The 27,948-nt window shown below is 37.4% G+C and overlaps 1 protein-coding gene across 1 annotated transcript; it reads right to left on the bottom strand.

The window, feature by feature from the left end:
• Positions 1 to 202: 202 nt before the first annotated feature.
• On the bottom strand, positions 203 to 27,948 carry LOC131158917 (peptidyl-prolyl cis-trans isomerase CYP18-2). The gene is made up of 6 exons (XM_058113847.1): positions 27,770 to 27,948; positions 27,560 to 27,655; positions 27,315 to 27,376; positions 13,626 to 13,759; positions 9,389 to 9,473; positions 203 to 631 (listed from the first exon to the last, which is right to left on the bottom strand). Exons 1-6 carry the CDS (start codon positions 27,839 to 27,841, stop codon positions 586 to 588), a joined length of 495 nt encoding a protein of 164 aa, XP_057969830.1. The 5' UTR covers positions 27,842 to 27,948; the 3' UTR covers positions 203 to 585.

Here is a 27,948-nt window from a genome sequence, read left to right as displayed (position 1 = left end):
AAGAATATTTCATTGTGAAATTTGAGAATATTTCATTACAAAATTCACTTTACTATTTGCTTTATTTTTAATAACATAAAAATTTGTATAACTAGATGTAACTAATCTATTCTTAAGAATAGTAACCTGCAAACCAAACTAATCTATTTGGTTTGGTTTGATCCATAACATGGAATATATATAGGGAATAACAATTACCAAATTTCACTGTGAATGTTTATTCCTATTATATTCCATATCGAATGCAATTACTGAGTGAATTTACAAAAAGCTAATACTAATTTTTATACAATAACTATTCCCGAAATTAGACATTCCATCAACTGTAGGCCCAAATGGCACATCAACTTCTTAATAAAAATAAGGGCAGCAAGATACCTAAGTTGTACTCAACAGAGAAATTAAAAGGGCTCAACTTTCAGACCAACATTAACCATTTTCATATGTTATTCTTTCTTCTTGTCCCTGTAAATCGCCCAAATATAATGTCCATCACATATTCAAATTACACAGTAATCAGGAAAATCAAAAGGGTCTTGGCCATTCTGGATACAGAAAGCTTGGTTTCATTACAACATCACTGTATCAATCTTTGATTGTTGCCCGCAGGATCTTCACCTCATGGATGGGTCTGAATTAGGAGATTGAAGCATATGAGAATGGCAATTATGATGATCTTAAATACTTAAAATGAGAGTAGGTAGGGGGAAACACATACATGCAGTGCATAACAAACAAAACCAGACATCCCACCACTGTACATTCAAGAGGTATGAACTGTGCAATGATTATGGACTGACCATATACAGTTTCTTGATATCATGAACAAGGGATTCATGGCAGAAGATAAAAAGGATCTGTAACATGGACACCCAGCCCAGCTTGGTCGGTTTGTTGGTCCACCTAACAGAAAATTCAAAAAACTCCATTCTTTCTACGGATGGAAATTTAAGAAAGGCCGGAGGTTGGTAAGAACTGAGGGACAATGCCCCCCTAACCCAAGTGGGCCTACCAGCGAGCAGCCACCGCTTCGGATAATGCTCCTCTGCAATTTCTGGCCCCATATTCTGGGTGTGTTGAAAGACATCTTTAAAGTTGTCCATTTACATATAATTAAAAAATAGTTGAGAATGCTAGACAAACCCAGATTATAAATGAAATAACATCAGTCAAATTATTTGTTATATACAATAATGTGCACTGATATGAAAACTTAAAGATCCTATGTTAAATGCTCTCTATTACCTCTTCTTTTTCTGTTTTTTTTTTTTTTGCAAATTTCAGCTTCTGTTACCAAGTCTTCTTTAATATTTAAAAATTTTCTTTCTTCAATTATCAAAAACAAGTCACAAAAACATTCAAGCTCTTTTTCTTTTTTTGATTAGTGAAAAAAATGTTTCATTTTTTATTTTCCATTTCATCTTGCATTTCCAATTTTGGAACAATGTTCACAAATTTAAGTTTGGAACAGTTCTACCATAAAAACATTTATGCCCCACCAAAGTTCTAGTACTCATGAGGTTTTTTTCATTTTTCACATAGCTGGAACATCAAACTATGATGGGCACCACCACACCGTTAAAGGCATTGTGATTTCATTTACTGCTTCAAAAAGATCGTCACTTAAAAAACTGGTAGTGGTAATCTAGATCCATGTAACTTAAACTAGAGTACAAAAACTGTGCATATGTCCAGCTGCCAAAGTTCCACACTTCTCAAATACTTCTCACTACTTTTAAGTCTGCAGAAGGGACTACCATATCCAAGTATCACAGACAGGTACTCTAATGTGAGGGCTCAAAGTGTTAAAGATATTAAAATATCATTAACTTCACCAAGTAAACTCACATAAATGAAAAAGTGCAGAAAAAAAAAAAATCACACGCACACCCACACACACACACATATATATATATATACATATATATACACATACATACATACATATATACATACATACATACATATATGGAAAACTCAGCAGATTAACCAGGTTAGCGACCAAGGTTTCTAAATTAAGAGTGAATTCAACCACCTTAAATGTTCAAAATTGTCCAAGGGGTATTGAAAAACATAGGGATCATTTGTATCACTGTCAAAAATTAGAGAAACAAAAACCCAAAACAAAAACTAAAAACCAAAAACAGAAACTAAAAACTGAAAACCAACAAACTGTTTGTTAACATTCATAAAACTAAAACAAGTTAAAATTTTAATTAAAAAAAATGTTCATTTTCATATTTAAATCAAATAATATTATAAAAATATAATTAAATAAAAAAATTATAAATAATACATACTAAAAAAATTACTATAATAAAGATAACATTTATTATAATTATTTTACTTAATTATTCTACTTACAAATTTTACTTTACAATAAAAATTTTATTGGACATGAAAATTGAAAAATAGTAAGAAGTATTTTGTAATTGAGTTTATTATTATTTTTTAAAAATTTAGGTACATTTTCATTTTAATTATATTTAAATTCATATGATCCTTTAATTTCGATTTTAATTTAAAAGTGTATAAAATGAATAATATAATGCAAAAAAAAATTATTTCAGGAGGATATTCAAATTTCTGGCAACATGTTTCCAAAACAACTAAAAACCATAAAATTTGATTTTCAGTGTTTTTGGCAAACAGCTGAAAACTGACAATAGAAATAGAAAACAAACAGCATAAACAAATGTATTTTTATAATCAATTTCTTCACTGTGCAAAAAAAAGAAACAGAAAATAGAAAACATCAATTAAAAAAAATATTCAATTTTCCTTCCTATTATGTCCCTTACATATTTCCTAAAATCCAATAGCACTCTTATCTGATACCAAAAAGATAGATGTTAAAATGTATTTTAGTCATACATCAATAATAATTTCAACAATATTGTTATATCCTGTATTTTGTTGGTTCCTTTCTTGAGTAGTAAGTTGTTTTAGAAAAATAACTAACTCATGTAAGCAATCATGCATTTCAAATCCACTAAGGATGTTAATGTTGAAATTTGATCATGAATAATCGCCGCCTGCGTTCTAGCATCCCATAGTTACCAGAAAACAGTTTTTTTTTTCCCCGGTTAAGGAAACTTTATTGAGAAGGCATTAAGGGGATGCCAGCCCATGGTACAGTAAATCAAGCACCCTGAAGGGTGTCGCACAAATCAAAGATTACATCATACTCATTAACAACAGTCCCATTATGCCAGCTATTGACCGCAGCAAACCAATATTTTTCACTGTTTTGGAGCAGAGGTTGAATTTTCAAATACTCGCCTATTCCTCTCTTTCCAAACGCATCAGAAATCTTTTGTGTTAGTCATGCAAAGGGGACATCTATTGGCTATTGACAGACCCCTCCTTCGCAAACTATCCTTGGTCAAAATCTTCTCATGGGTTGCCTCCCATGCAAGGAAGGCAACTTTTGTCGGGGCTGCAGTCTTTCAAATCTGAGTTCAATGGAAATTAAAGTTGTTTTGACTCCAAAGGGAAGAGCTTAAAGCAGAAAAGGATTTAACAGTGAAGGACCCTACTCAAATAAGGCCCAAATAAGATGATTGGTGCTATTATGGTGTTAGAAGCTGTAAAGAAAGTTGTGAAAAGTCCGCGAGCTGGTTGAGTTCCTAATCTTCCACATTTCTAATGAAGGGATGTTCCAAAAGAGCCCCTGATCTATGGTTTGAAGGTGCCGACTGACACAGTCATCTTTATCACATGCCAAGTTAAATATCGCTGGAAATAAGACACTAAGAGCTTCATTATCGCGCCATGAGTCATACCAAAAATAAATGTTGTTCCCCCTCCCCACTTCAAACCTGATACAGGAAGCAGAATCATTCCAGCCTTTCCTGATGAAATTCCACACCCGTACACCATGTGGTCCTCCATTAGGCTGGGAGATCCAATCATGTTTAAGCTCATATTTCACAGCAACGATTCCCCGCCAAAGGTGATTTTTCTCAATCATGAAACTCCACAACCATTCCCTGAACAGGGCTTTATTGAAAATGTGGAGGGACTTCAAACCCAAGCCTCCTAAATGAGAAGGTTGTTTCACCATGCCTGAAGGTGAAATTTGAATTCCGTCCTGACAATTCCCCCAAATAAACCTCCTTTGAATTCCTTCAAGTCTCTTGGCAACTAAAGTTGGTAGGGAAAAGAAAGACATGAAGTAAACATGGAGATTTGTCAAGGTGCTTTTAATGAGAGTGAGTCTGCCACCTTTTGATAAGAAATCCTCTTCCATCCAGCCAACCTTTTTTTCAATTTTTTCAATTATGGGAGATCCCACACCCCTTTATCTTTGAATTTGGCACCAAGCAGTAGCCCAAGGTAGTTAATAAGAAAATTACCTATTTTGCAGCCAAGAAGACCAGCAAAGAAAGGCCCATCTACATTTTCTCCAACCGGAATGATTTCACTTTTTCCAATGTAACTTTCCAACCTGAAACTGCCTCAAACGCTGCCAAGATACATCTCAGATTCAAAATGTGGAGAGGGTCATCCTCACAAAAAAATGATAATGTCATTAGCGAACAGGAGATGTGTGACCTACATGCATCTATTGCTTTGATCAGCCCTTATCCTATACCTTTTAACAACATGAGGCTCAACACCTCCATCACCATGATGAACATTAAAGGGGATAGAGGGTCCCCTTGTCTAGCCTCTGGAGGAGCGAAAGAAATCAGTGGGGCGTCCATTGATTAACACTGAGAAGCTTGATGTGTTGATGCAATAAGCGATCCAACTACACCACCGCTCCCCAAAACCCATATTCCAAAGAGTAAAGAAAAGGAAGTTCCAGTTGTCATGATTGAAAGCTTTCTCCATGTCAAATTTACACACCACCCCATTTTTCTTTTCCCTCTGGTTAATATCCACTACCTTGTTAGCTATTAGGGCTACATCCATGATTTGCCTTCCCGCCACAAAGGCACGTTGATATTGCCCAATGACTTCTAGAGTGGCTTTTTTAAGCCTCGTAGCAAGGAATTCAGCAAGGATCTTATAGATATTTCCCACCAAGCTAATTGGACAAATGTCCTTAATGTTTGTTGCCCCTGGTTTCTTGGGGATCAGGGTAAGGAAGTGGCATTGATGCTGCTCACAAATCTAAACAATCTAAAGAATTCCTCAAAGGTGTTAACAAAGTCCTGCTTAAGCTCGCCTCAATTTGACTAGGAGAATAATAAGGAGAACCGATTTGGCCCTAGCGCTTTATCTCCATTGCCATCTCCAATGGCTTGGAGGATTTCAGCTTCCTTAAATAGTCTCTCAAGCCACTCTATGATGGAGGAACTGATAGATTTAAAATTGATGTCGTCCACTACAGGTCTCCAGCTTTCGGATTCAAAGTAAAAAGGATGTCCTCCTCCTCAGTTAAGGCGTTCTCCCCAATTTCAATGTAAGAAATGGTGTTCAATCTACAATGGCCATTTGTGGTTCGATGAAAAAATCAGGTATTCAAGTCTCCCTCCTTGAGCCATAAGGCTCTATATTTTTGCCTCCAAGAGATCTCTTCAAGGCTAATAGCCTCAGTCAGCCCCTTCTTCAACAAAATTCTTTTGGCCCTTTCATCGAAACTAAGCCCATGTCATACTCTTGCTCATCAAGGATCTTGATGTTGTTCATAAAAATGGTCTTCTTTGCCTGAATGTTCCCAAAAGTGCTTTTATTCCACCCTTTGAGCTTCTCTTTCAAACCTTTCAATTTGAAGCAAGCACAAAGTTGGCTTTCCCCTCAATGTGCAACGTGGACCAACAGACCTTGATAAAGCCCCCGAAGTCATTGTGCTTTAACCATATTTTTTCAAAGCAGAATGGGGTTGGTCCCCATTTGATTCCACCCGTGCCAATGATGATAGGGAGATGATCCAACCTCAGCCTAGGTAGGAGCTCTGACTGGTTTTGGGAAAGTGAATATCCCAATGCATGGATATAAGGAATCTATCAAATCTCGAGAAGGAAGGTGGTCCCTAGAGTTGGACCAAGTGAAAGCACCACCCATGAGAGGGAGATTAATGAGGGCACTCACATTAGTGAAGTCTAGGAACTCTCTTTAGTTGTTCTCCACTCCACCCCTACTTCTTTCATGGGGGTACAACACCATGTTTAAGTCTCCTCCAATAACCCAAGGTGCATCCACCAACGGCCTTTAATCTCCAAGAGTTCAGACCAAAACAAATGTCTACGAGACCCTTCTCCTGGGCCATAGACCCCAGTGAGAACCCATAGAAAATTTTCATCCAGATTTTACAAGCACAAGACAGAAGGAGCTGATGAAATGATCGACCATCCCACACATTGAGATTCCACAAAATGAGGATGCCTCCTGCGTTGCCCACAGCACCAAGGAAGATCCATCCACAGTTCTCTTGTCCCCAAACATCTTTGACTAAGAATTGATCAATATTTTCTACTTTATTTTCTTGTAAGCAGACAAGGTCACCACTCCATACTTCAAGAAAGGATTTGATTAGGTTCCTCTTATCTTTGTCATTTAATCCCTTCACATTCCAGGAAATGAGTTTCCTTAACATGGTTTAGTAGTGCACACCTCACTACTGTTCAACTCCACCAAATTTGTACATCCACCCAACTTTATCATAATTTATTGTACATTCCAGGCATTTCAGCTCCCTGTTTGTGTCCAGTTTCTTGTAGCTGCCCATAGGTTTTTGGGCTATGCTGTGCCTTCTCTCTAGTCTCTTCTCTTCTCTTCTCGATCTTCAAACAATTTCAAAGCCACGTCTTCAAAGCCATCAAAAGACATGCAAATGGCTTTACTGATCATTTTCATCTTCCGTAACACCCACTCGAAGACCTGTTCCTTGAAAAGTGTGCTTTCCACGTCTAAACCATTTAAAATTTCGAAGTTGGGGTTTTGTCCTGGGTATCAGCCGGATTGGGGCTGGATTGAAAGGCCTCTGGGTGGTTTGAAGGAACTGGAATTAAGGTAAAAAAAGTGGCGTCAACTTGCAATAATGGAGGCCTTTCAATCCATCTTTGAAATAGCTGGAATTAAGGTTAAAACAGTGGCATCAACTTGTAGTAATGGAGGCCCTGAATCTGTTTCCTACTCGGCGTCGCTAGAATCAAAGACCTGGGAGCGAGGCTGAGTCATAGGGTTTTTCCAGAAGAAAGAAGTCTTTTCAGCTTCCATAGAGGGTCCTTTGCAGGAAGTAAAGGGACCGTAAGCATTAGGTTTGGCTGCAAGAAAAGTTTCAGTGGCAGGGAGGCCAAAGGGGAGAGCCCCTCAAACAGGGTGCATTTGTCCACAGACTCCACTTTCAGTTCAGTCCCAAGCTCTACAAAGGAAGAGAAAAATTGAGGTTTGCCCAGACCTATGTTGTTTTTCTCAATGAAGTTCACAACAGATTGTGCAGAACCAGACGGCTTCCCCACCCCAAGAAATTATTGCAGCTGGTCAGTTTTCAGGGATCAGAAGAAAGGGTTCTCCGCAGCAAGGACAGGCCCAATGGGTACAAGTTTGGGCTGTAACTGGCTTTGACAAGGTCCCAGGGGCTGCAACAGATGCTGCGGTCTTGAAAACCTCCCAGCTGGAGATTGGGGGCATGAGTCTGTGTTGCTGCCCGGATAAGGGCTTCCAAAAGAGGGTGAAGCAGGCCTCAGCTCACCACATTCAAGATTTTGAGCCACTCCTTCGAATTGAAACCCTCCAGGAAGACCAAATGTCTCAGCCTCCGCTGTTGGTTTTGAAGAGGGAGATGAACCTGCCACATTTGCTCGACTTCAGGTGAAGTAATTAGGTTTTCTCCTTGTTCCCCATTCGGCAAAATCATGAGGGTGAGAGGGGACCTCTTCTCGAGCTCCAGAAGTCTTCCCAAGCTCAAAAAAACCAACCAAGCTCCTCCAAATCCAGAAAGACAGAAGTGCAATGACCATTCCAAAGTTCCATTAGTCTCAAAATGTCGGTTTCCTCCCCTTCGATACCAAATCAAAGGTCTTCCTCTTGATCCACACTGAGAACTTCGCGCCTGCCATGGAAGAAGGCAGGAGGGTGAGGGTGAGGGTGAGGGTGAGGATATCTCAGTCTCAAGAAACGAAACCCGAAGCTGCGCCTAAAGAGGGTTTAGGGTTTCTGGCATAGAGAGAGAGAAGTCAGGGGAAAGACCGAGGAGGGGAGGGACAAGAAGTACAGGGGTCTTCAGGTTTAAGGATGCCTCCCCTCGTAGAGAGAGGGAGGAGCCCATCGTCGCGAACCAGGAAGGAGGGGTTGGCAAGGGGGAACAACAAGGAGGAGCATTGCGATATTCCACACCAGTATTATGATGTCATGCTAACATCATCTGGTGGACTCAGATTGGTGAAACTGGGACCAGTTGGGCTACCAGTTACTCTCCATAGTTACCAAAAAACATTAACACCCTAGCAAAACACAAATTGGTAAGGACATTCCTAAACATGGTACATTTTCATTCTAAAATGGTAAATCTAATGATCCAAAGCTTTAATTCAATATTTTTAACATAACATACTTTTTATCAGTAGAAGGGGGGAATCTTTGCATTGTAATTTCTATTTTCTATCATTATTAATACATTTCACAAAATAAAATGGCTTCTAGAGTAAGAAACACCTTAACATCCTCTCCAAAATATAAAAGTGCTATCATTACTCAATTTTCTGCATTGCATCTAGATCGTATTGATTCTTATAAAAAAAAAATGACAGGATTAACGGAGGCTGTTTAAACAGGCATAGGTCCAGTAAATGGTCTTCCCATAGTAATTGGAATTGCAGATTTTCAGTTTATTGGGGGATCCGTGGTAGGGGAGAAAATCACCTGCTTGATTGAATATGCTAACAATAAAATTTTAGCCCTTACTATAAGAGTGTGTGCTTCCGGCAGCATGTATGCAAGAAGGAAGTTGGAGCTTGATGCAAATGGCAAAATATACCGCTAACATTCCACATTTTAGAGCATGTATTGTACTGTGATACTGATCCCATTCCACTTCTAGGTAATGACTTTATGACAGTTTTTTTTTTTTATTACTATAAATATAATTTAAAAATTTAACATACCAATGCTAAACTAGTTATATGCATCATCATCATCCATACCATCAATAATTATACAAAAACAATAAGAAACAATAAATCAAGGCCCCCGAAAACCCCTAAGTTATCCAATTTGGCTGAGTGACCTATTGAGCATATAATGCTGACCCTACTAGATGATTGCCAATATAAAAGTCCTGTATTCTATTTAATAGTCACCATATTGACTTCAATTAGCAATTTAGCATCAAAAACCATTTCTAGATTACATATTCAAAAATGTATTTCATAAGTTTCCTTGAGCAATTTATTTATATTACGTCAAACGACCAAGAATTATTTTGGAAAATACATACCTATCATTATTATCAGTTTGGACACTCCCGAGCCTCTTAATGATTTCCATTCCTCTACAAACTCTTCCAAATATTGTGTGCTTTCCTGGAAGATACAGAATCACCAATAGAAGCATCATTAGCTAAAACCTAAAATTGGAACTTTATGCCATGAAAAATATACTGCTGAGGATTAAACAGGATAAATGAAACAACACACTTACCATTTCACATCAATATTCATAGATAATGATTTAGCAAAAACCACGAAAAAGTCAAGATAATCTATACTCCAAACATGACAAGCTATTGTACTAATGAATTTTTTTAAAATAAAGGAGTGCAGATTACTTCACTAATTTCAAAGTGATTTTACAGATCCTAGAAACCAGGATGTGAATTTGGAGTACAGAAAAAGAAAATTGAGTTTATAGTTAGCCATATGGAACTGGACACTCAGAAAAGGCAAAACAAACAACTCTGCAATTTGTTGAACATTGTAATCAGTGTTGACTTTTTAAGTCCTATCCCGTTTTGATAATGACAAGTCATAGCATCTCATTTGTGCGTTAAGTGTATGAACAGGATTAAGTTTCACAAAGCACAAATGACCAATGCAAAATGGAGGCCATGAAGCACTGAAAGTAAGACATCCTTTGGCACATTCCATGGCAAATTGAAGAACAAAGCTTGAAGACATGTATTTTTCAGTTGTAATGTTTTTAGATTTCATTTGTACATGCATGTTTCAATTGATTTGATGTGAAGCTCACTCATGACCATAGATTGACCTTAGGAACTCAAGTTTTCATGGAAAACCTTTTTATTAAAAATGATAAAGTAATTCAAAAGGCTTGAAATGAGTTTGAACTTGAAAAATGGCTGAAACTCACTTTTATAAGGTGTTCAGTCGACCGGATATATAGCTCGGTCGACCGAAGTTTTTCAGCAATATGATTCAGCCGACCGGATCATAGGGTCAGTCAACCGAATCGCGCTAAAATGGAGAATCACCTTTGGTTCAGTCGACCGGAACTCTCGAGCAAGGCCAATAACAGTCAGAAAACAGCTATATTCTCAGAGATAAAATATATTTTAAAACCCCAACGATCACATAACGGCCATATTTCTCTTTTGCCTATAAATACAAGGCAAAAAAATTTGGAGAACACTTTTGAATCACTTTTGATTATCTTGAAAGCATCCTTAAACATCTTTTGATTCTTGAGCATTATTGAAACACATTTTTACATCATTTTCAAGTTCTCCTACTTTTAATTTTGAAAACACATTGGGAGAAAAACTTTTGATCTATCTTGAAATACTCTTGAATCGTTTGAGCTTATTTTATACTCACTTTTCTCACATCAAAGCTCACTTCTCTTGATCAATTCAAAAGTCCATTTGAGCAAATTATTTACAACTCTTTTGAGCTTCATTCATATCATTTGAGAGTGCATTAGAAAAGTTTTTTATTTGTACTTATCAGCTCTTGAAGGAGCATCCATTGTACACAAAACTTTCATTTCCATTCATTATTTTGCGGTTCAGGTTTGAACCGTGCCAAGTGAGAGTATATCACTTGGAGAGGTATCTCCGCCTACAAAGAGGGATTACAAGTATCTCTGCCGGAGTGAAAGAGGGTTGTAAAGGTAGTTTTGCCTTGTGAAGAAGCGGATTTTAGTGGCAATTCTGCCCTGGTTGAAATGAGCAAGATAGTGGAAATCCTCAAGTGATTGTCTTGAGGCAAGGACGTAGGCGGGTATAGCCGAACAACGTAAATCGCGGTGTCGTTTTCTCTATCCCTACTCTCTTTAAATTTCCGCACTTGTATGGTTATATTTATATTGTTGATGCACATGCTTTAAATTCAAATTTGATAAAGATTGTGAATCAATTAAATAGTTGGACCTAAAGTTTTTAAATAACCAATTCACCCCCCCACCCCCTCTCTTAGGATAACACCAATCCTAACAATCAGTCTGTCATAAATCACTTGCTCAATTAGGCTAATTCAGCAGCTTACAGAAAAGGTTGGTTGCCGACTAACAAGCTATTAGGCTATTTCCGCAGCTTAAATAAACAGATACTGACAGACTATATTCGTATGTTTCTATATCCCATTAGGTGTAGTCAATACAGCCACCTAACCTATTACATTCAGTCTATTTTTTCATGAAAATAGTTGTATGACATTCACATGCATGCAAAGCCCAAGTAGACTATTTTTATGTTTCTACATCCCATTGGATGCAGTCAATGCAGCCATCTGACCTTCTCTCTCTCTCACGAAGATCACACAAGCTCAACAGAAAAAACTGTGGACTGGAAAAAGAATGCCTAAAATTATCCAGATGCCGCTACACCATTGGGTCCTTGAAACACCTTTCTCCCATTGGTTAAAGCACCCCCCCCCCCCCTTCCATAGGATGATGGTCTCACCTTCAATACTCATATCAATTGGGAAAATTCTGTCCTTATTGTTTCAAACATACGATTCATGCGGAGATAAAGAAATAGATCAAGCGAGCACTTGTGTCATCCTGTCAAATAACAGGAAAAAATGACATTATACATTAGATTACAATTCTATTCTAATTAAAATATTAAATTAAACAAAACAAATCCTATTTCTTAATTCTAATTCATTTTAGATCCATCCAAAATAGGATTTTTTTGGTATCTCTCTCTCTCGACATCACCTTGCTCTGTATGGCAAAGGATATCCCCTTATAACATCCTTGGAGTGAGGACATCATAGCTCCTTTCTTACATAACCCAACACCCCTTCACCTACCACCCAACAGTTGAGCTACTAAGGATTGCCTGATTCTCCTCTCTAGGTTCTCTTTACTTCCTAAACATTACCGGCATCAACACTACCTCATTATCAAATTCAAGAACCCTCAAGTACAATAAGTATGCAAATGGAAACACTGCTCCTCCTTATCTTAAAAAATTTCTTATCTTTGTGAAGAAGATTGTCAACATTCTTACGCAAAAATTGAATAGTGTAACTTTTCTTTAATCACTACACCTACATCTACTTGATACCAAGCAGAGTCAGAAAATACACCATTGTGCATGTCGTTGCTTAGCAACGACATTCACCCAAGTTTATAGCTACTCATAATTGTCTTCCCTATGCAATTCCCAGTCAACATTCCGAGGTTTTGTGCAAGATATGGTTGCACATTTACGCACACATGGAAATCGGACAATAAATATCAGAGATAAAGCAACAAGTTTTTTAGTCCCCCTCCAAACAATGGGTATTAATGCATCAGTAAAATGTTAGAATTCAACTTACAATCTTCAAATTAGTTATAGCATATTAGCATCTAATGAAATTAAAATATATTAAAGAGAGAAAAACAAAACAAAACTTCAAAACAAAAGAGGATAAAGCAACCTCCCAGCCACCCAAAAAACTAAGAAAAAAAATAAGAACAATCATACCAACCCATATCAAACAAGTGCATTCCTTTAATGATCCCAGAAGCAAAAGCCCACAAGGATGCCAGAAACACTATCTTATCCCAATGCAGACACAAAAGCAAATGCTGGCCCTTGAAGATCGGTCATTCCTGCCCACTGAAATACAGCACAAATCCACAGAATTCAAGCATTCTTATCCCTCCCAAAAGGCCGAAACCCTAAAAGAAGCAAGCAATTAGTTACCGGATTTATTGCAAACTTCATGCCCCACCCAGACCTGTGATGGCATGAGAGCCTTTTGCACTGGGTGTTACACACATCTATTGCAATTTTCAAATTGGTTATATTTACAACAGTGGTTTGTATGTATGAAAAAAAAAATGCTATCAAGCTGTAACACAATGTTTTGTTTCTAGAAATACATACAAAAAAAAAAACTAATCAACTAGAATCACACAATTCTATCCTCAAACCCCATATGTTTAAGTACTAGAATAATCAAATCTCATCAGTTAAGTGCTAGAATGATACATATATAGCTATGACCATCATATCAAGCTGATTTATGGAAGAAATATCAGGCATTATGTCACAGCCAGACTGCCCTCACTGACCTGTATGCCATCTAAATAATTTAGAGATTAGCAATGAAATTTCCTGTCAAACATTCTATCACTTAGTTTTTTCTTTGTTATTTTTTGTGGGGGCGGGGGGGGGGGGGGGGGTGCGCTGCAGCAAACTACATACAAACAAACTTAGATGCTTCAACAATATTCCAGATATATGGACAAGTTTAAAGTAAGCATAATTAAGTTATTACCATCCAGTGAGGGAGTGGGAGCCAGGGTAATAAAGAACTGGCTTCCATTTGTATTTGGACCTGCATTTGCCATGGATAAAATACCAGCTCCAGTATGCTTCAACTCGCGCTTTATCTCATCCTCGAATGTCTTACTGAAATTGAGTAAAAATTAAGTCATGGTAGGTCCCCTTCAAAAACAGAAGATTTTAACATAGAATGTTCACTTTCTTTAATAATTTCATCGAAATGAGCATTGTTCACATCAAAACAAAGCCTATAAGGCCTAAAGAGTGAATGATAAAATGAAAAATTTTAAATATATAAGAAAAAAAAAAACCAACAAAGAAAGTGGGGTTGGGGTTTGGGGGGGTGCAAGCAACAAGAACCAAGATACATACAAACAAGCAAAACAATCAGTATTTTGCAACCTGCAACCTATTGAAAATAATGCAAAAGATCTGCAATTCATTCACATGTAGTCAATCATAAAATTTAAGCAATGCAATATACCAAAAAGAAAGATAGAAAGTTGAAAATGGGATCAAAACAATCTGTATTAATCTAAAAACTTTGTATTTAAGAAAATTAATGTCTGAAAGATGACTGCCTACATCATTTAGAGTGCCTATTCAGCATACTTTAGGCGTAAATTTAGGAAAATGCTTGTATTAAACCTTAATTTGTGTTGTGCAATAACCTTTTATGTTGGGGTTTTTATGTCTTTATGTGTTTTAGTTAGTTGTAGGTATGAGTACTTGCATTTTCCAGTCGTATGAGACAGTTATCATTTCGAATTCAAATTCCAGACTGGTTTTCCCTCTCTCCTGTGCAGCTTCTCCCTCCCCTCTCCTTCCTCCATATTCTTCCTCCTCCCTTCAAATTCTTCCGTTTCCTTTCTCCTCTTTCTTTTTCTCTCACTGTTCTGTCTCTGATCTTTCAATTCTCTGCTCGTAATTTCTGTTCTGCCTGCAGCAGTTTCTCTTCTCCTCCCTTCTTCTTCCTTCTTCTCTTCTTCTCTCTCCATTTCTCTCGCTCAATTCTCCCTCTGATTCTGTTTATTATTGTCCTATATCATTGTGTCACGTCATAAATACCTAATGACTAATGCAGATAACACAATATGCCAAAACACATCCCTTTTGAGGTGCATATACTACATCAATGAAACAGAATACTTTCTTCATTCATTCATGACATTCATTAGCTACAGATTAGCCTGCAATATTGACCTTCTCACCAAAGGGTTATTTATCATCATGTAAACTTCATTTGTTTCATTCTAGATTTCTTTGATACCCCATTCAATCAAACCGCCATTCCTCACCCAAAACCAAAGTGCAACAATATTGCTAGAATAATTAGAAACCAAAAGCCTTGTGACTTGTGAGAATCTTCATCTTTTTTGTGGAGGTGGGGGGGAGGGAGGGGGGTTGAGGATTGCGGTTGGTTCCCTAGTAAAAGATTGAACTCAATCTATTTGTTTAGTGTTGTTATTTATGTCATGTCATCTGCATATTTACTTATAAGAGGGTGTGGGCAATGTGGCTGGTTGGGAGGAGAAAATTTCAGCAAGCAATAATCTCTCGTCTGTCCTCTCTCCTAACCTTAACATTAAAACTTGTTCACCTGTTAGCAGTCTATTCAACTCAGATTTCTCATGCTTACAAAATGGTATCAGCCTGTCAGGGCATTTATCGCTTGTTTTGGACCCTTCCTTTGTCCTTTCTTTTAGTTTCACCATGTTCAATTCTTGAATCAGTATCTTCTTCTGATTAGAGAGTTGTTCAGGGCTTCCTACTCCTCCCTATCCTGCTGGATGCAATGATTGTGAGTGGTTTGATTGTTATGTGCAGTTGCTGTTTTTGATGGCTGTTGATTGGTTGCACCATGGCAGATCAAATGCAGTCCTAGATGCCTGTGGTCATGCACATGTCCTGCTTGCTGTTGCAGAAAGCTTGGTCATTGCTCCAGACGCCTCTATTTGTGCCTGTGACCTGCTACCCGTAGCAGAAAGATATGTGATTGAGTGCTGAAGCTGCTGCTTCATGATCATGGCTGCTGTTTAAGTCTTTAAGATTGTCCCTACTCTGTAGCAGCTGCAGATGACTCTTGAAAAGCTCATGAGCCCTCATTCACTACTCCTTCAGAGTACTGGGCTGTTTTTCCGGGGGTGGCTACCCACTGAAGATTCTGCACAGCTTCCTTTATGCCTGCTGTTCATCTCAGGTTTCTGGTTCATGCTGCTGCAGGTCTTGTGAGTACTTTTTCCATGCTGTTGTTGCTGCCATTTTTCTATCTTCTTGCTGAGTTGTTCTGGTTGGTGTATTTCTTGCTTCCTGCGGGTCTTCCCTGCTGTGTGGTGGTTTCTCTTGACTGGGCAGCATATTTTGTGTGTTGTGCGCCTGTATTGAGTGTACTGTTATGGCTTCAACAGATATGGGTTCAGCTGATGGTGTCAATGTGCTGATTACAGACAAAAAATTGGCTGGTCATGCCAACATTATTTTTTATGGGCACAAGCTGTGAGAACACACGTTAAAAGGCAAAACTAAATATTTGGTGCAGGATCCCCAACCTCATGATTCAAGGAAAATGACACCATTCTTGTGCAAACTGTGGAGTAGTATGGAACCAAGGGTTGCCGCCAATGTGATGTTTCACCAAATTGCAAAGGCCTAGTGAAATGATCTCTGCTAAAGTTACACAAGATAAGAATCAAACTTGATTATGTGAACTATAAGAAGTTCTTAGAGTTTGATAAGGTGAGTTGTATCAGCAAGTAATATAGTACTCTAATGGGTATTTGGAAGGAAGTAAATATCTACCATCTGAAAGATGTTGAAATGCTTCAAAATCAATAGTCAGATTTTCCAACTGCTAAGCTTCAAGTCCTGATCTTCAACCAGTTCACGATTGGGTGAATCAGACCCAGTATGGATGAAACATATGCTATAATGCAGAGGATCACCAAAGATGGACCTAGTCCTGTCAAGCTTCGCCAAAGGATAACTCCCAGTTCATCTACGTTTAGTGCTACTTCTGGTCATGGGAAAAAGTGGTAAGAGGTCAAGGTTCAGGGGGAGGTTGCGAAAGAGGTATTGGTTATTCTGGATTTCTGGTAGAGGTACTCGTCACGGGCGTGCTTATCCTTGCACTCATTGATGGAAGGGGAAAACCACTGTTGATCATTGTTAGGATCTTCATGGAAAGCCAGCTTGGGCCAACAACCTTCACCAGTAATTCTTGAAGCAAATCCTTCTGCGCAACTGGCCCTTCAACTAGGCCTTGGGGGGAAGTGGGGTGGATTGGGGTTTGTATCATCCACTGTGTCCTGAAAGAAGCATAACAACCAAGTTCACAAGGTCCAGAAACTACAAACTAAGCCCTGTACAGCATCAAGCGCTACTGCAGCCCATTAAGGTGAGGTGCTTCAATAGTGCTTCATCCCACATGATGAGTAGAATTGATTTATTTTAGTCCTTAAAACTTAGTACTCAATACTCTATAGTTTCACCGCTGATGATTTAGGGAGACATTGTTTCTTTTTAATTTATTCCTCTCTCATCTGCATCGTATGTGCCCAGATTTCCCTTGAATTTGTTATTTGGGAGGAAACTCTCTTAACTGTTCAATAAACTTTCATCCATATTATTGAGTTATCCAGGATCTCTAGACAAAAAAGATTGTTAGAGGCCTTAAGAAGGGCAGACTATATTACTTTCACAAGTTTTTAAGTCAAATTATCATCTTGAGTATGAACCATGTCAATTAAGGAAAAAATACTAGAAGCAGATCTTCCTATCATACTAGTATTGAGTCTCATAGTAAGTTTTTACTTTCTTGTCCATTCAAATATTTGAGGTCCATTTAAGATCAAGAATAAATCTAGTCATCAGTATTTCATGTAGGATGATTTCTCTCAAGTGACGGGGTTATATTTGTTAAACATACTCATCCAAATTATAATGAAATAAAAAATCAATTGAGCATTAGTTTTAAACTTTTTGGCTGTGATAATGGTCTTGAAGTTTTTCAAAGTCAAATTTAGTTAATTATTTAGATAAATGAATCATTCACAAACCTGCATGAGTTCATAGTTCATACTCCTTAATAGAATAGAGCAGCTAAAGGTTAGAAATTGCATTTACATATCATAGCACAGTCCTTGCTTTTTCATTTGCATATCCTAAAACCTTCTGGACCAATGCTGTCCTTACAGCCTGCATTAAATTAATCAAATGGCATACAGTGCCCTAGGAGGGAAAGTTTCCTTCTTCATTGTGCACCCCAATGCTCCTATGTTTCCTGTTGTGCCCCATGCTTTTGGGTGCATCTGTTTTGTGCTTGCTCAACAAGTTGGTCAAGATAAGTTATCTCCTCCTGCTATTAAGTGTGTATTTGTTGGATATTCCATAACTGAAAAAGGTTATGGGTGTTATGATTCTCCAACTTGTAAACGCTATGTTAGCAATGATATGACCTTTTCTAACGAAAACCTTAGTTTTCTAGTGGTGGATATTTTTTGGACGAATTCCCTCTTAGTATACCACTGTTAGGAGATCTCATTAGGTTAATGCTCATGTTTCCACCTTCACACCAATCCAAGATACATCATTGATGTTTCCAGTGATCAATTAATGCTCCAAAGAAAATGTTTAAGGGTATATGAGCATCATAAAAAAGGAACTAACACCATGTTGCCATTCAACCTAAAAGGAACTAACACCATGTTGCCATTCAACCTATCTTTAATAATCCACCATACGAGATTCTTATTCCGGAGGTCTACCTTAGACTTGGATTTGCCCATTGCTCTTCAAAAAGGTATCAGAATCTATAATGACAAGTCCTTGGTCAGTCATGCTACTGCTAATTATGTTTATATACTTCATCTTCCCTCTATTCTGCATTCTTTTGCTTTGTCTATTTCTGTTATTTCTCTTCCTTATGCTCCATATTGATGATCATGCTAAATCCTAGGAGGACACACACCATAGTAGTAGAAATGAAAGTCTTGACTTCTTGACAGACTTAGGAATTGGTGAATTCAGATTAGTAATCAGTTAGGTGTTGTCGAGTGTAATATTAGATAAATGGGTCCATTTGTTAGATTACCACTTTACCAAAAAGCTTAAGCTGTTAGGTTGTGGGCCAACAATGTATATCAGGCTTTAACACTCCCCTGCACGTGCAGCCCGACAGCACGTGGAGAGATGAACACACGATAAATAACACCCATGATAGGGAACACAATTTTTTTAAACACCACAGAATAAAAACGGGCAACAAGACTAGAACGTAGGATCCAGGATCTCCTGGAAACCGGCTCTGATACCATGTTAGATTACCACTTTACCTAAAAACTTAAGTTGTTAGGTTGTGGGCCAACAATGTATATAAAGCTTTAAACCCATTCCCACCCATTAAGTGCATAACATTTTAAGGACTCAAGCAATCTCGTAGGGCCTGGTCTGACAAAATCAGGATGGCAATTTCTGCTTTTGGGTTTATGCAGTATGGTTTTTATCACTCTAGAGTAGGAAGGAGACAAACTTGGTGCCTCTGGTACCATTTCCTAGCTTGCTTGTGCTCCATGGGTTTCTTTAGGGATCTTCTGTTGTCTGATCTTGCTAGAGATTGGATGGAAGCACTCTTGGAATGGATTTTGTGCACTGTATTTTGTTTTTTCCTGTTTTGGTATTTCCCTTGCTGTTTATAGTTTTTCATCAGCTTTCTAGCCCGCTGGGGAGGACTCCTTGCCCTCTAAATCTTGTACTCCATTTTTCAGATTTAATAAAATCGACTTCTTCTTCTATCCAAAAAAAAAAAAAGGTCACCACTCCTTGAGTCTCAAAGTCACCACTCCTCGAGTCTCAAAGGATCGTGAATGTAAAATGTTGGCCTAGAAGCAGCCCCAAAACAAGGACTTGGGCATCCTTCATTATTTCCTTGGAGTTGAGGCTATATGGGGCAGTAAAGGGTTAAGTTTGTCACGGTGCAAATATACTCTGGACATGCTAGCTGAGACAGGTATGTTCAGAGCTAAACCAAGTAAACAACTACATTCCCATGGATCCAATTGTCGAGTTATCTTAGAGATGACGAACTGGATTCTACAGAAAAGTGTCGGCACAAGAAGCTGGTCAGAAAAGATATGCTTTCGACTGTGGCTAGACCAGGCAGATACTTTGTCATTGTGGTAGTGGTTAGTCATTATAGAGAAGCCCAAGCACACACACTGTGATCCTATGCGTAGGATCCTTCAATTCCTCAAAAGCTCTCTTAGCAAAGGGTTGGTGTACATGTGTTGTCAGAACTGGATTTTGTCCATGTTAACTCCAGACACTTCGAAACTGATCAGGATGACAAAATTTCCATTTTTTTTTCTTTAACTCATTTTCTTTCTCTTCCCCTATCTCCACTTCTCCCTGATTTTCCAACCACCCTCTCCTAGTGCTTTAGATTGATCCAAGGAGTCCGGTGTGCAGGAGTCGTTGCACAAAAATCAAGAATTTCCCATTTATTTAAAGTTTTTCTTGAACTTTTTTAGCTTCCTCAAAATTTATTTTGAATTTCTAACTATTTTCCCTGTGCATTAGTTAAATTATTCTTTCAAATAAAAATAAATTTAAAAATAAAAATAATAAAATAATATTGGCGTCTGGGTGCACGCAATTGCACATTTGCTCCCACAGGCAGTGTCTGCAGGTGCACTCACACGCCAGTCCTTGCCGAAGCAGCGTCAGCTTTGGCAGTTTCACAAAAATTAAAAGAAAAAAACAATCGCAGGGGTACACATACGCCTGCAGGTGACATGCATGCATGGGTGCATGCAACCCAGCACCTGTTACTCCCCTTTTCACACTGGAACACATGCTTTCTCAGAATTTCAACATATATTCTGGAAAAGCCCCATTTTCTGCCATTTGTGCCACAATTTGCCATATTTAAATCTCGAATGCATGGAGGAAAAGGTTGGAGAATGGAAGAAACTTCTAGGAATCTTGAGAGACTTCTTTTTTTTTTTTGAGACACCAAGCCTTGCAACCCCATTGCTGCTGCACCCCCGACACTGCACCTTTGCCGGCGCATCCCACCGTGTACCAGGTTCCTTCACCCTCTCTCACTCTCTCGGTTCGCAAAAATAGGAGGGTAGCTCAACCAACCCCTCCCTTCTTCTGCCCTTTATTTTATTTTTATTTCTTTATTCATGGAAAAATATTTTCTAAAAAATTTAAAAAACAAAAAAAACAAAATTTCTTCTTATTATTATCAGTGTTGTTATTATTCCTTTTATTATATTATACTATTATGAGAAAGTCCAAAAAAAATTACTTTCATATTATTACTCTTATTATTATTTTTAAAAAATTAATAATAATTTTGTATTAATTTTCATTTGTTATTGCTTTTTTATAGCAAAATAAATTCATTGATAGATTAAGAATGCACAAACAGGAGATAAGACATCTCCTTAAAAAACCCGGAGATCCCCAGAAAAAACAAAAAAGGAAAGCTAAAAAGCACAAAGAACAATCCAGAAAAAACAGCACGCCCTAACAAGTCAAAAAAGAACGCCAATCAAGCTGAATATCCAAAGTGTCACCTTTGAATTTCCTATTATCCAAACACCAAAGAGAAGCCAAATGATGATTCTTCTCCCAGACCAACAGAAGCAACTTCTTCCCTGAGAAAATATGCACATTATGTTCCATCCAGAGTCCCCAAAATACTGCAAAGAAAGCACATTTCCATAGCTGTTCCTTCCTTTCTCCGACCAGAACCAACAAAAGAAGTAACCAAAAACTCCACCACTGTCTCTGGACAAACACAACATTCTCCAAAATAGCTTGTCCCATACCCTCCAGGCAAAATCACAATGCATGAAAAGATGCAGAGCAGATTCTAAGCAGTTAAAGCAAAGCAAACAAATATCTGGAGAGAAGGCCTTCAAAGGCCTCCTAATCAGCAACAAGTTATTGGTGTTTATCCTCTTAAGCACAACCACCCAAAGAAAAGCTTTGATTTTAGGGACTACTTTCGCCTTCTAAAAGATGTTCTAGAGAGGAAAGGAAGAGTTAGTACTAGTCAAGAACCCACAAAAAGATTTGCAACAAATCAGCTCCGAGGAATCCAAAGACCGGGATCGACTATCTGCTTCCAAAGAGACTCAACAGTCATTCAACAAGATTAACAAAGAGGATGACTCTTCTGTCTCCCTATCATTCAAGGATCTCTAGAAGTGAAAATCCCAAGAAGGTAAAGGACCCCCAAAACCTACAATCAAAGAAGAAAAGGAGCCATTCTGCCCTGAGCTCAGACGAAAGAAGCGAGGAAAAGAGGTGGACAAAACAACATTCTCCAACCAAAAGTCTTTCCGGAAACAGATATTACAACCCCTACCCAGCAAGAATTAATATGGGGAATAAAGTGGGGATAAATTTGAGAAATAGATTTTCACGGCTTTCCAAAGAACATCTAGAACCCAAATTAGTATCCCACCCATTCTCATCAAGTCCCGACTTTCTTTCAACAACTCAATTCCACAAAGAAGAATCCTCTAGCAGCAGCAACCAAAACCATTTGGCCAAGAGAGCTGTGTTATAGACACCAAATTTCCAAGACCCAAACCACCCTCTCGTTTAGACCTACAAACCACCTCCCATCTAACCAAATAATTCCCAAAGCCCCCAACCCTCAACCATAAGAAATCTCTTATAATTTTCTCAATCTTGCCAGCAAGCCTGCAGGAATTTTGAAAATAGAAAAAAAAATATATATATATATATACACACACGCACACACAATAGGATACTAGAAAGACAAACTTGAATGAGAGTATTCTTGCCTCTTAAGAGAAAAAAGAGCATCCTTCCACCCATCTAAATGCTTAGACACTCTCCCAACAATCAGATCCCAAGAAATAGTAGATCTAAGCTTACCCCCACAAAGAATAGGACAGCGGCCAATCCAACACAACGCACCCCACCTCCAAGGATAACTCCCTAATGCACTCAACAGGCACATTAATTGCTGCAACACTGCTCTTCCACATATTAATCTTAAGCCCCAATACCCTTCCAAAAATTTGGAGAAACCCCAAATATTCAAAAAAGGCCTATAATCCTTTAAGAAAAAAATCGTACCATCAGCAAACTGAAGGTGCAAAACCATTACCTCCGCCCACCCTACTCCCAGTCCTAAACCCCTATCCACAGCCCTATCAACCATCCTACTCAAAATTCAAAACATCAACCACCAAAACGAACAAAAACAGGTATAGAGGGTCCCCTCGTCTAATCCCCCTCATAATCCTTAACCAATATTTAGGCCCACCATTCACTAACACCAAATAATTCACATTTGACACTCAGCCTGTCATCCATCTACGCCATCACTCTCCAAATCCCTTCCTCAAAAAAATCATATCCAAGAAGTTCCAACTACTCTACCATAGGCCTTTTTCCAAATCCAGCTTAAAAATAAGCCTCTTCTTCTTTCTTCTCCAAATGTCCTCAGTAACTTCATTTTGCTTTTTATTATTGCAAGAAAAAAAATGTGGTTACTATCATAAAATTAAAGTGTTTTATCTTATTATTTTAGGCAATTTTTTTAAGAAGAAAGATAAATAAATAAATATTTCATTAAAATATATAAGTGTATAAATTTTCAAAAAAATAATCAAAAAAATAATAAATGTGAACTTTTGTTAAAAATTTTAAAAAAAAAAAGTTTTAAGACATAAAAAATGAAAAAGGTGGTTGCTTAACAAGGATCAAGCTAGTTTTGCAAAGCGAACTTATTAATTAGACCTATTTATTTTTACTAACCAGCTTATATCTTTGGGTTTTGGTGCTTACAGGTTTCTATATGTATGCATTGATTGGTCTTATTGCTTCCTTAATCACTGATTGACTATGAAAAATCATAATTGCAATCAATCCAATGACGGACTCCCTAAAGTAGTACACAAATACTCTCCTAGGATTTCTTAAGGTGAGATGAGCCAAACTATTGAGAGGGTCTTCAAGGGATTCAATACTAAAAAGAAAGGTAAGATTAAAAACCTTCTAATTCAATCTAATCAAGTGCCATTTAGGAACAAAGGCGATGGGGGTGCTAGTAGTTGCCTCACATTTAACTGCACTCCATGTTGGAAATATAATAGAAGGAAAAAATATTTACTAATAAAATTAAGATTAAATAAAACATAAATACTTATCAAAAGTTGAGGTGTGGAAGGACCACCATCCTTAAAGCCAATTTCGCGACTACGGAGAACATTTCTTGGTGCATATAGTCATTGCGCACACGACCTCTAGGATTACTCAGTTGGCTCGGTTTTGTGTGCACTCACAAACACCAAATCTATAGGAGATGTAGTTTCATTTAATTACCTAACAAAATATAAATCTCGAGAAAGAATAGAAGATAAAGTTATTTCAAAGATGAAAAAAAACATATCTTGAAATGAAGCTGGATCATAGTTTATATAGGTAAAATTGAGCATAACTTCCAGCATCATAAATACAAAACCGTTAAAATAGTAGCTAATACTCTAAAAACGTTAAAACTAATATATTAAATTTCACGTATGCATAATTAAAATAAAATCAACGGCTATTATATAATATTTATTAAACAGATCTTGTTTTTATTTGAAACATCTAATATTAATACGGTAATACCAACATTCCAGACCTAACCTAGTTACCAACCAAACCCTACAGTTTTATGACCTAGGTCTGACTTTGTTTCATAAATTGGTAGTTAATTAAATAACCTCACCACACCTAGGTTAAGTAAATGTTAGCGGCAAGTTCATTCAAATGAAGATAGATAAGTAACCCCTGTTTCCACCACACTCTCTCGCCACTCCCATCAAGGCATACAGGCCCCCTAGACTGCACACATTGATCTGTGCAGTAGAAGATTTGACATTTGTGAAGTTTGTCAATTGAACTAGTTAGTGGAAGGTCAAAGAGCTTACATCAGACACTGAACATTGTGGGTGTCAATCTTGTGACCTGAAGTAGTAAGAACCAACTTCAATTGCAAGATCCTGATGCAGAATACTGTTAATCAGTTAATATGACTGCAGTCTCTTATGTCAGGCATGGGATTTTTTGCAACAAAGAGTATGGGTATGCTTTGTGAGAATCAGCTCGCAATCTACATCACAAGTAATCCTCTGTTTGATGAGAGGACATAGCACATTGAAGTGAACTATCATTTTTGTGAGAAATGCTGTGATGAAAAAGATTGTGGCTACTCCATTTGTGAAGTGTAATTAGGAGATTTCAGCCATGTTTAGACATGCAGTCTCTACTATTTGTCCTGAGTTGGGGTCAAGTGATGTTTCCGCAAGTTTCTTTATTATAAGTTTGTGTTTGTTATTTTATTTAAGGTTATTTTTTGTAATTATAATATTTATCTATAAAGGGATATGGCTCATCGAGAGAAGAGATTCCAGCAAGACGCAAACTATCTTTCATTTGATCTCTCTCTCTTCTTCTAGTCTCAGACACCAAACCTTGTTCCCTCCCCTATGGGCAGTTTCTTCAGCCCAGATCCCTTGGGCCAAGAACAATGATGATGGTGGTGACAGTGAGGATGGTAGTGGTGAAGATGCGTAAAGGTTCTAAGTTCCCATAGAAGACATGTTCTAGGTAAATTATTTATTTATGACATTTAAATAAAAGAAAAACAGATTGAAGCACTACAACCTCTCAAGATGACCATCAGACCATGTTTCATGTGCATAACGCATGCATGCGGAATATGGTACCTCATTCTATATAAGATTATAAGCCAATTGCTAAGATAGAGAAATTAGCATAATTGGTGATTTTGCACTCGATGTATATTTATGCAACCTCAAAGTAGTAACTATTTTCCAGGAAGAGCAGCGCATAGCTTCCACATTTGCTTCTATAAAATCATTCAGTCAGAATTTTGGGCAAGGAGAATGCCAGGCAGAGAATGCAGGAATAATTGCACACATTCAATGGCCCAAACATGCAGTAAAACAATTTGATGATATCTTTTTGCCAGTGAAGTTAATAAGTTACATTATTTATTCTAGTTAAACTTATCGACTATAAGCCCACTTTGAATGTGTTTCATAATTATTGATATTTTCAATACTTATATATTAGTTACTTGTCCAATTGAAATATTGCTCATTAGATTTTCTATTTTAATTATTTTATGAGCTTTTACAAGATTACAAGTTGATTTCAGCTAGTAACATTTGACAGCCATGGGAGATGTATCAAAACCAAGACTTTGGACCTTGCCTTAAGCTTAATGTAGTGGCCATCTTTTTCTTTTAGTATTGCAATTATGATTTATGAGTTACTGCAGTAAAAAAAATTGATGAGATGTTATTTTTTTCCCAATGGAGTTAGTAGGTTACAATATTTATTCTAGTTAAACTTATTGACTACAAGCCCACTTTGAATGTGTTTCATAATTATTGATGTCAATACTCATATAATAGTAACTTGTCCAAGTGACATATTGCTCATTAGATTTTCTATTTTAATTTTTTTATGAGCTTTTACATGATTACAAGTTGATTTCAGCTAACAACATTTCACGGCCATGGGAGATGTGTCAAGACCAAGACTTTAGACCTTGCCTTGAGATTAATGTAGTGGCTTTCTTTTTTCTTTTAGTCTTGCAATTATGATTTATGAGTTATTAATGTTACTAAAGTCATGAGCATATCTGCATTGTCCACAAACAACTTGACACTAGGTTCTACATCAACAGAAGAAGTCATTGGTTTACCAATCTGCATACTTGGATGGCATAATGCAATTTAGAGATTCAGACCACCAAAAATGAAATATACGATGATAATATCACCAGGAAAATCGTATAAATAATGACATAATGGTCCATAACAAAAACTCCAGACAGCTTGTGTGAAAATCAACCATCGAGACATTGATGTTCAACAATTAGAGAAGAATTAAAATTATTATGAGACATCGTATAAAACTTGCATATAGACACAGTTTAACCAGATGAAGTTTTAAAATTTTAGGAGAACAGCATAACATCATATGTACTCCATTATGGCTTAAAGCAATGAAGTTTTAAAATTGCTACATTTATTAAGCATTTTTTGACATTCTGCCCTCTTACTTGTCAATCTATCCGAGATGTGGTATTGAAAAAAAATGTGATATTTTCAAATTAAAAATAAATCTTATGTCTACTTTTCAAATATTCTTTAAATCCTATCATGTAAAGCAGCATAGGTATGAACTAGGTCTCATTACTAGACCTCTTCATATAGAGTTTTACATTTGCAAGACTATAAGACAACAAGGAGCTCAGAATCATCCGGTAAAACCTAAAGTCAGATTTCGCATTCCCAAATATTTTTATCTATTCTACATATTATAATAAGTACATAAGTACCCCCAAAAATCAGGCAAAATTAATTCATACAGCTCAAAAATCATCAAATTTCTTTCCATGTCAACAATAAGCAATACTCTGCAAATTTTATTTATTAATCTATTTTTTTTTTTTCAAAAAAACAAAAACAAAAACAAACAAAAAAAAGAGCAATACAGTCCAGCTAGGAGATATCAGGGTTATATACAAAATATATGTGTATACCAAGAATAACCATAAAAATATCGTGGGGAAAAATAACTTCACTCTGGATTGGAAAAGAAATGGGCATACCCATATATGGATTCTCCACCCCTTCCTGTCCCAGTGGGATCCCCTCCTTGCACTATAAAGTCCTGCTCCAAATAAATCAGTAATAATGTGAACATTACGGGACTATTTGGCTAGCATTCCGGAAACCACTTTTTTCTAATTTTGAGAGCAAAAAGAAAGAAAATGAAATTTTTGCTTTCAGAATCGAGAAAGTACTTTGAGGACATGCTAAGCAAAACGATTGGGAAATTAGTGAAAGGGAATACCTTGATGATTCTGTGGAATTTGACGTTGTCGTAATAGCCCCGGCGGGAGAGTTCGATAAAGTTTCTGCAAGTTCTTGGAGCGTGCTTGTAGTATAGCTGCGAGTTACGACATGAAAAATAATTGCATTAAAATGTAGCTTAAACCGGGGAAACCAAAAGAAAAACAAAAAATCAACGCGCAGACAGAGTCACAGACAAGGGTTGAAAGACCTCGACGGTGAAAGGCCCCATGGAAGTCTCGAGGGTGACCTCTGGAGGTCCTCCTTCTGCACTCCCCCACATTTTCTGTCTCAGAAAGCGTGGGAAGGGAAGAGGGAGAGTATAGGAGGAATAGCGGTGATGCAGTAAGGTTCACACTTCACACCGTACTGTAGTGCGTTTACCGGCCC

The sequence above is a fragment of the Malania oleifera genome, chromosome 1 (assembly GCF_029873635.1).
Source record: "Malania oleifera isolate guangnan ecotype guangnan chromosome 1, ASM2987363v1, whole genome shotgun sequence".
NCBI lineage: Eukaryota > Viridiplantae > Streptophyta > Magnoliopsida > Santalales > Ximeniaceae > Malania > Malania oleifera.
The sequence above is the reverse complement of the archived record's forward strand: the minus strand, read 5'-3'. Positions and strand labels throughout refer to the sequence as shown.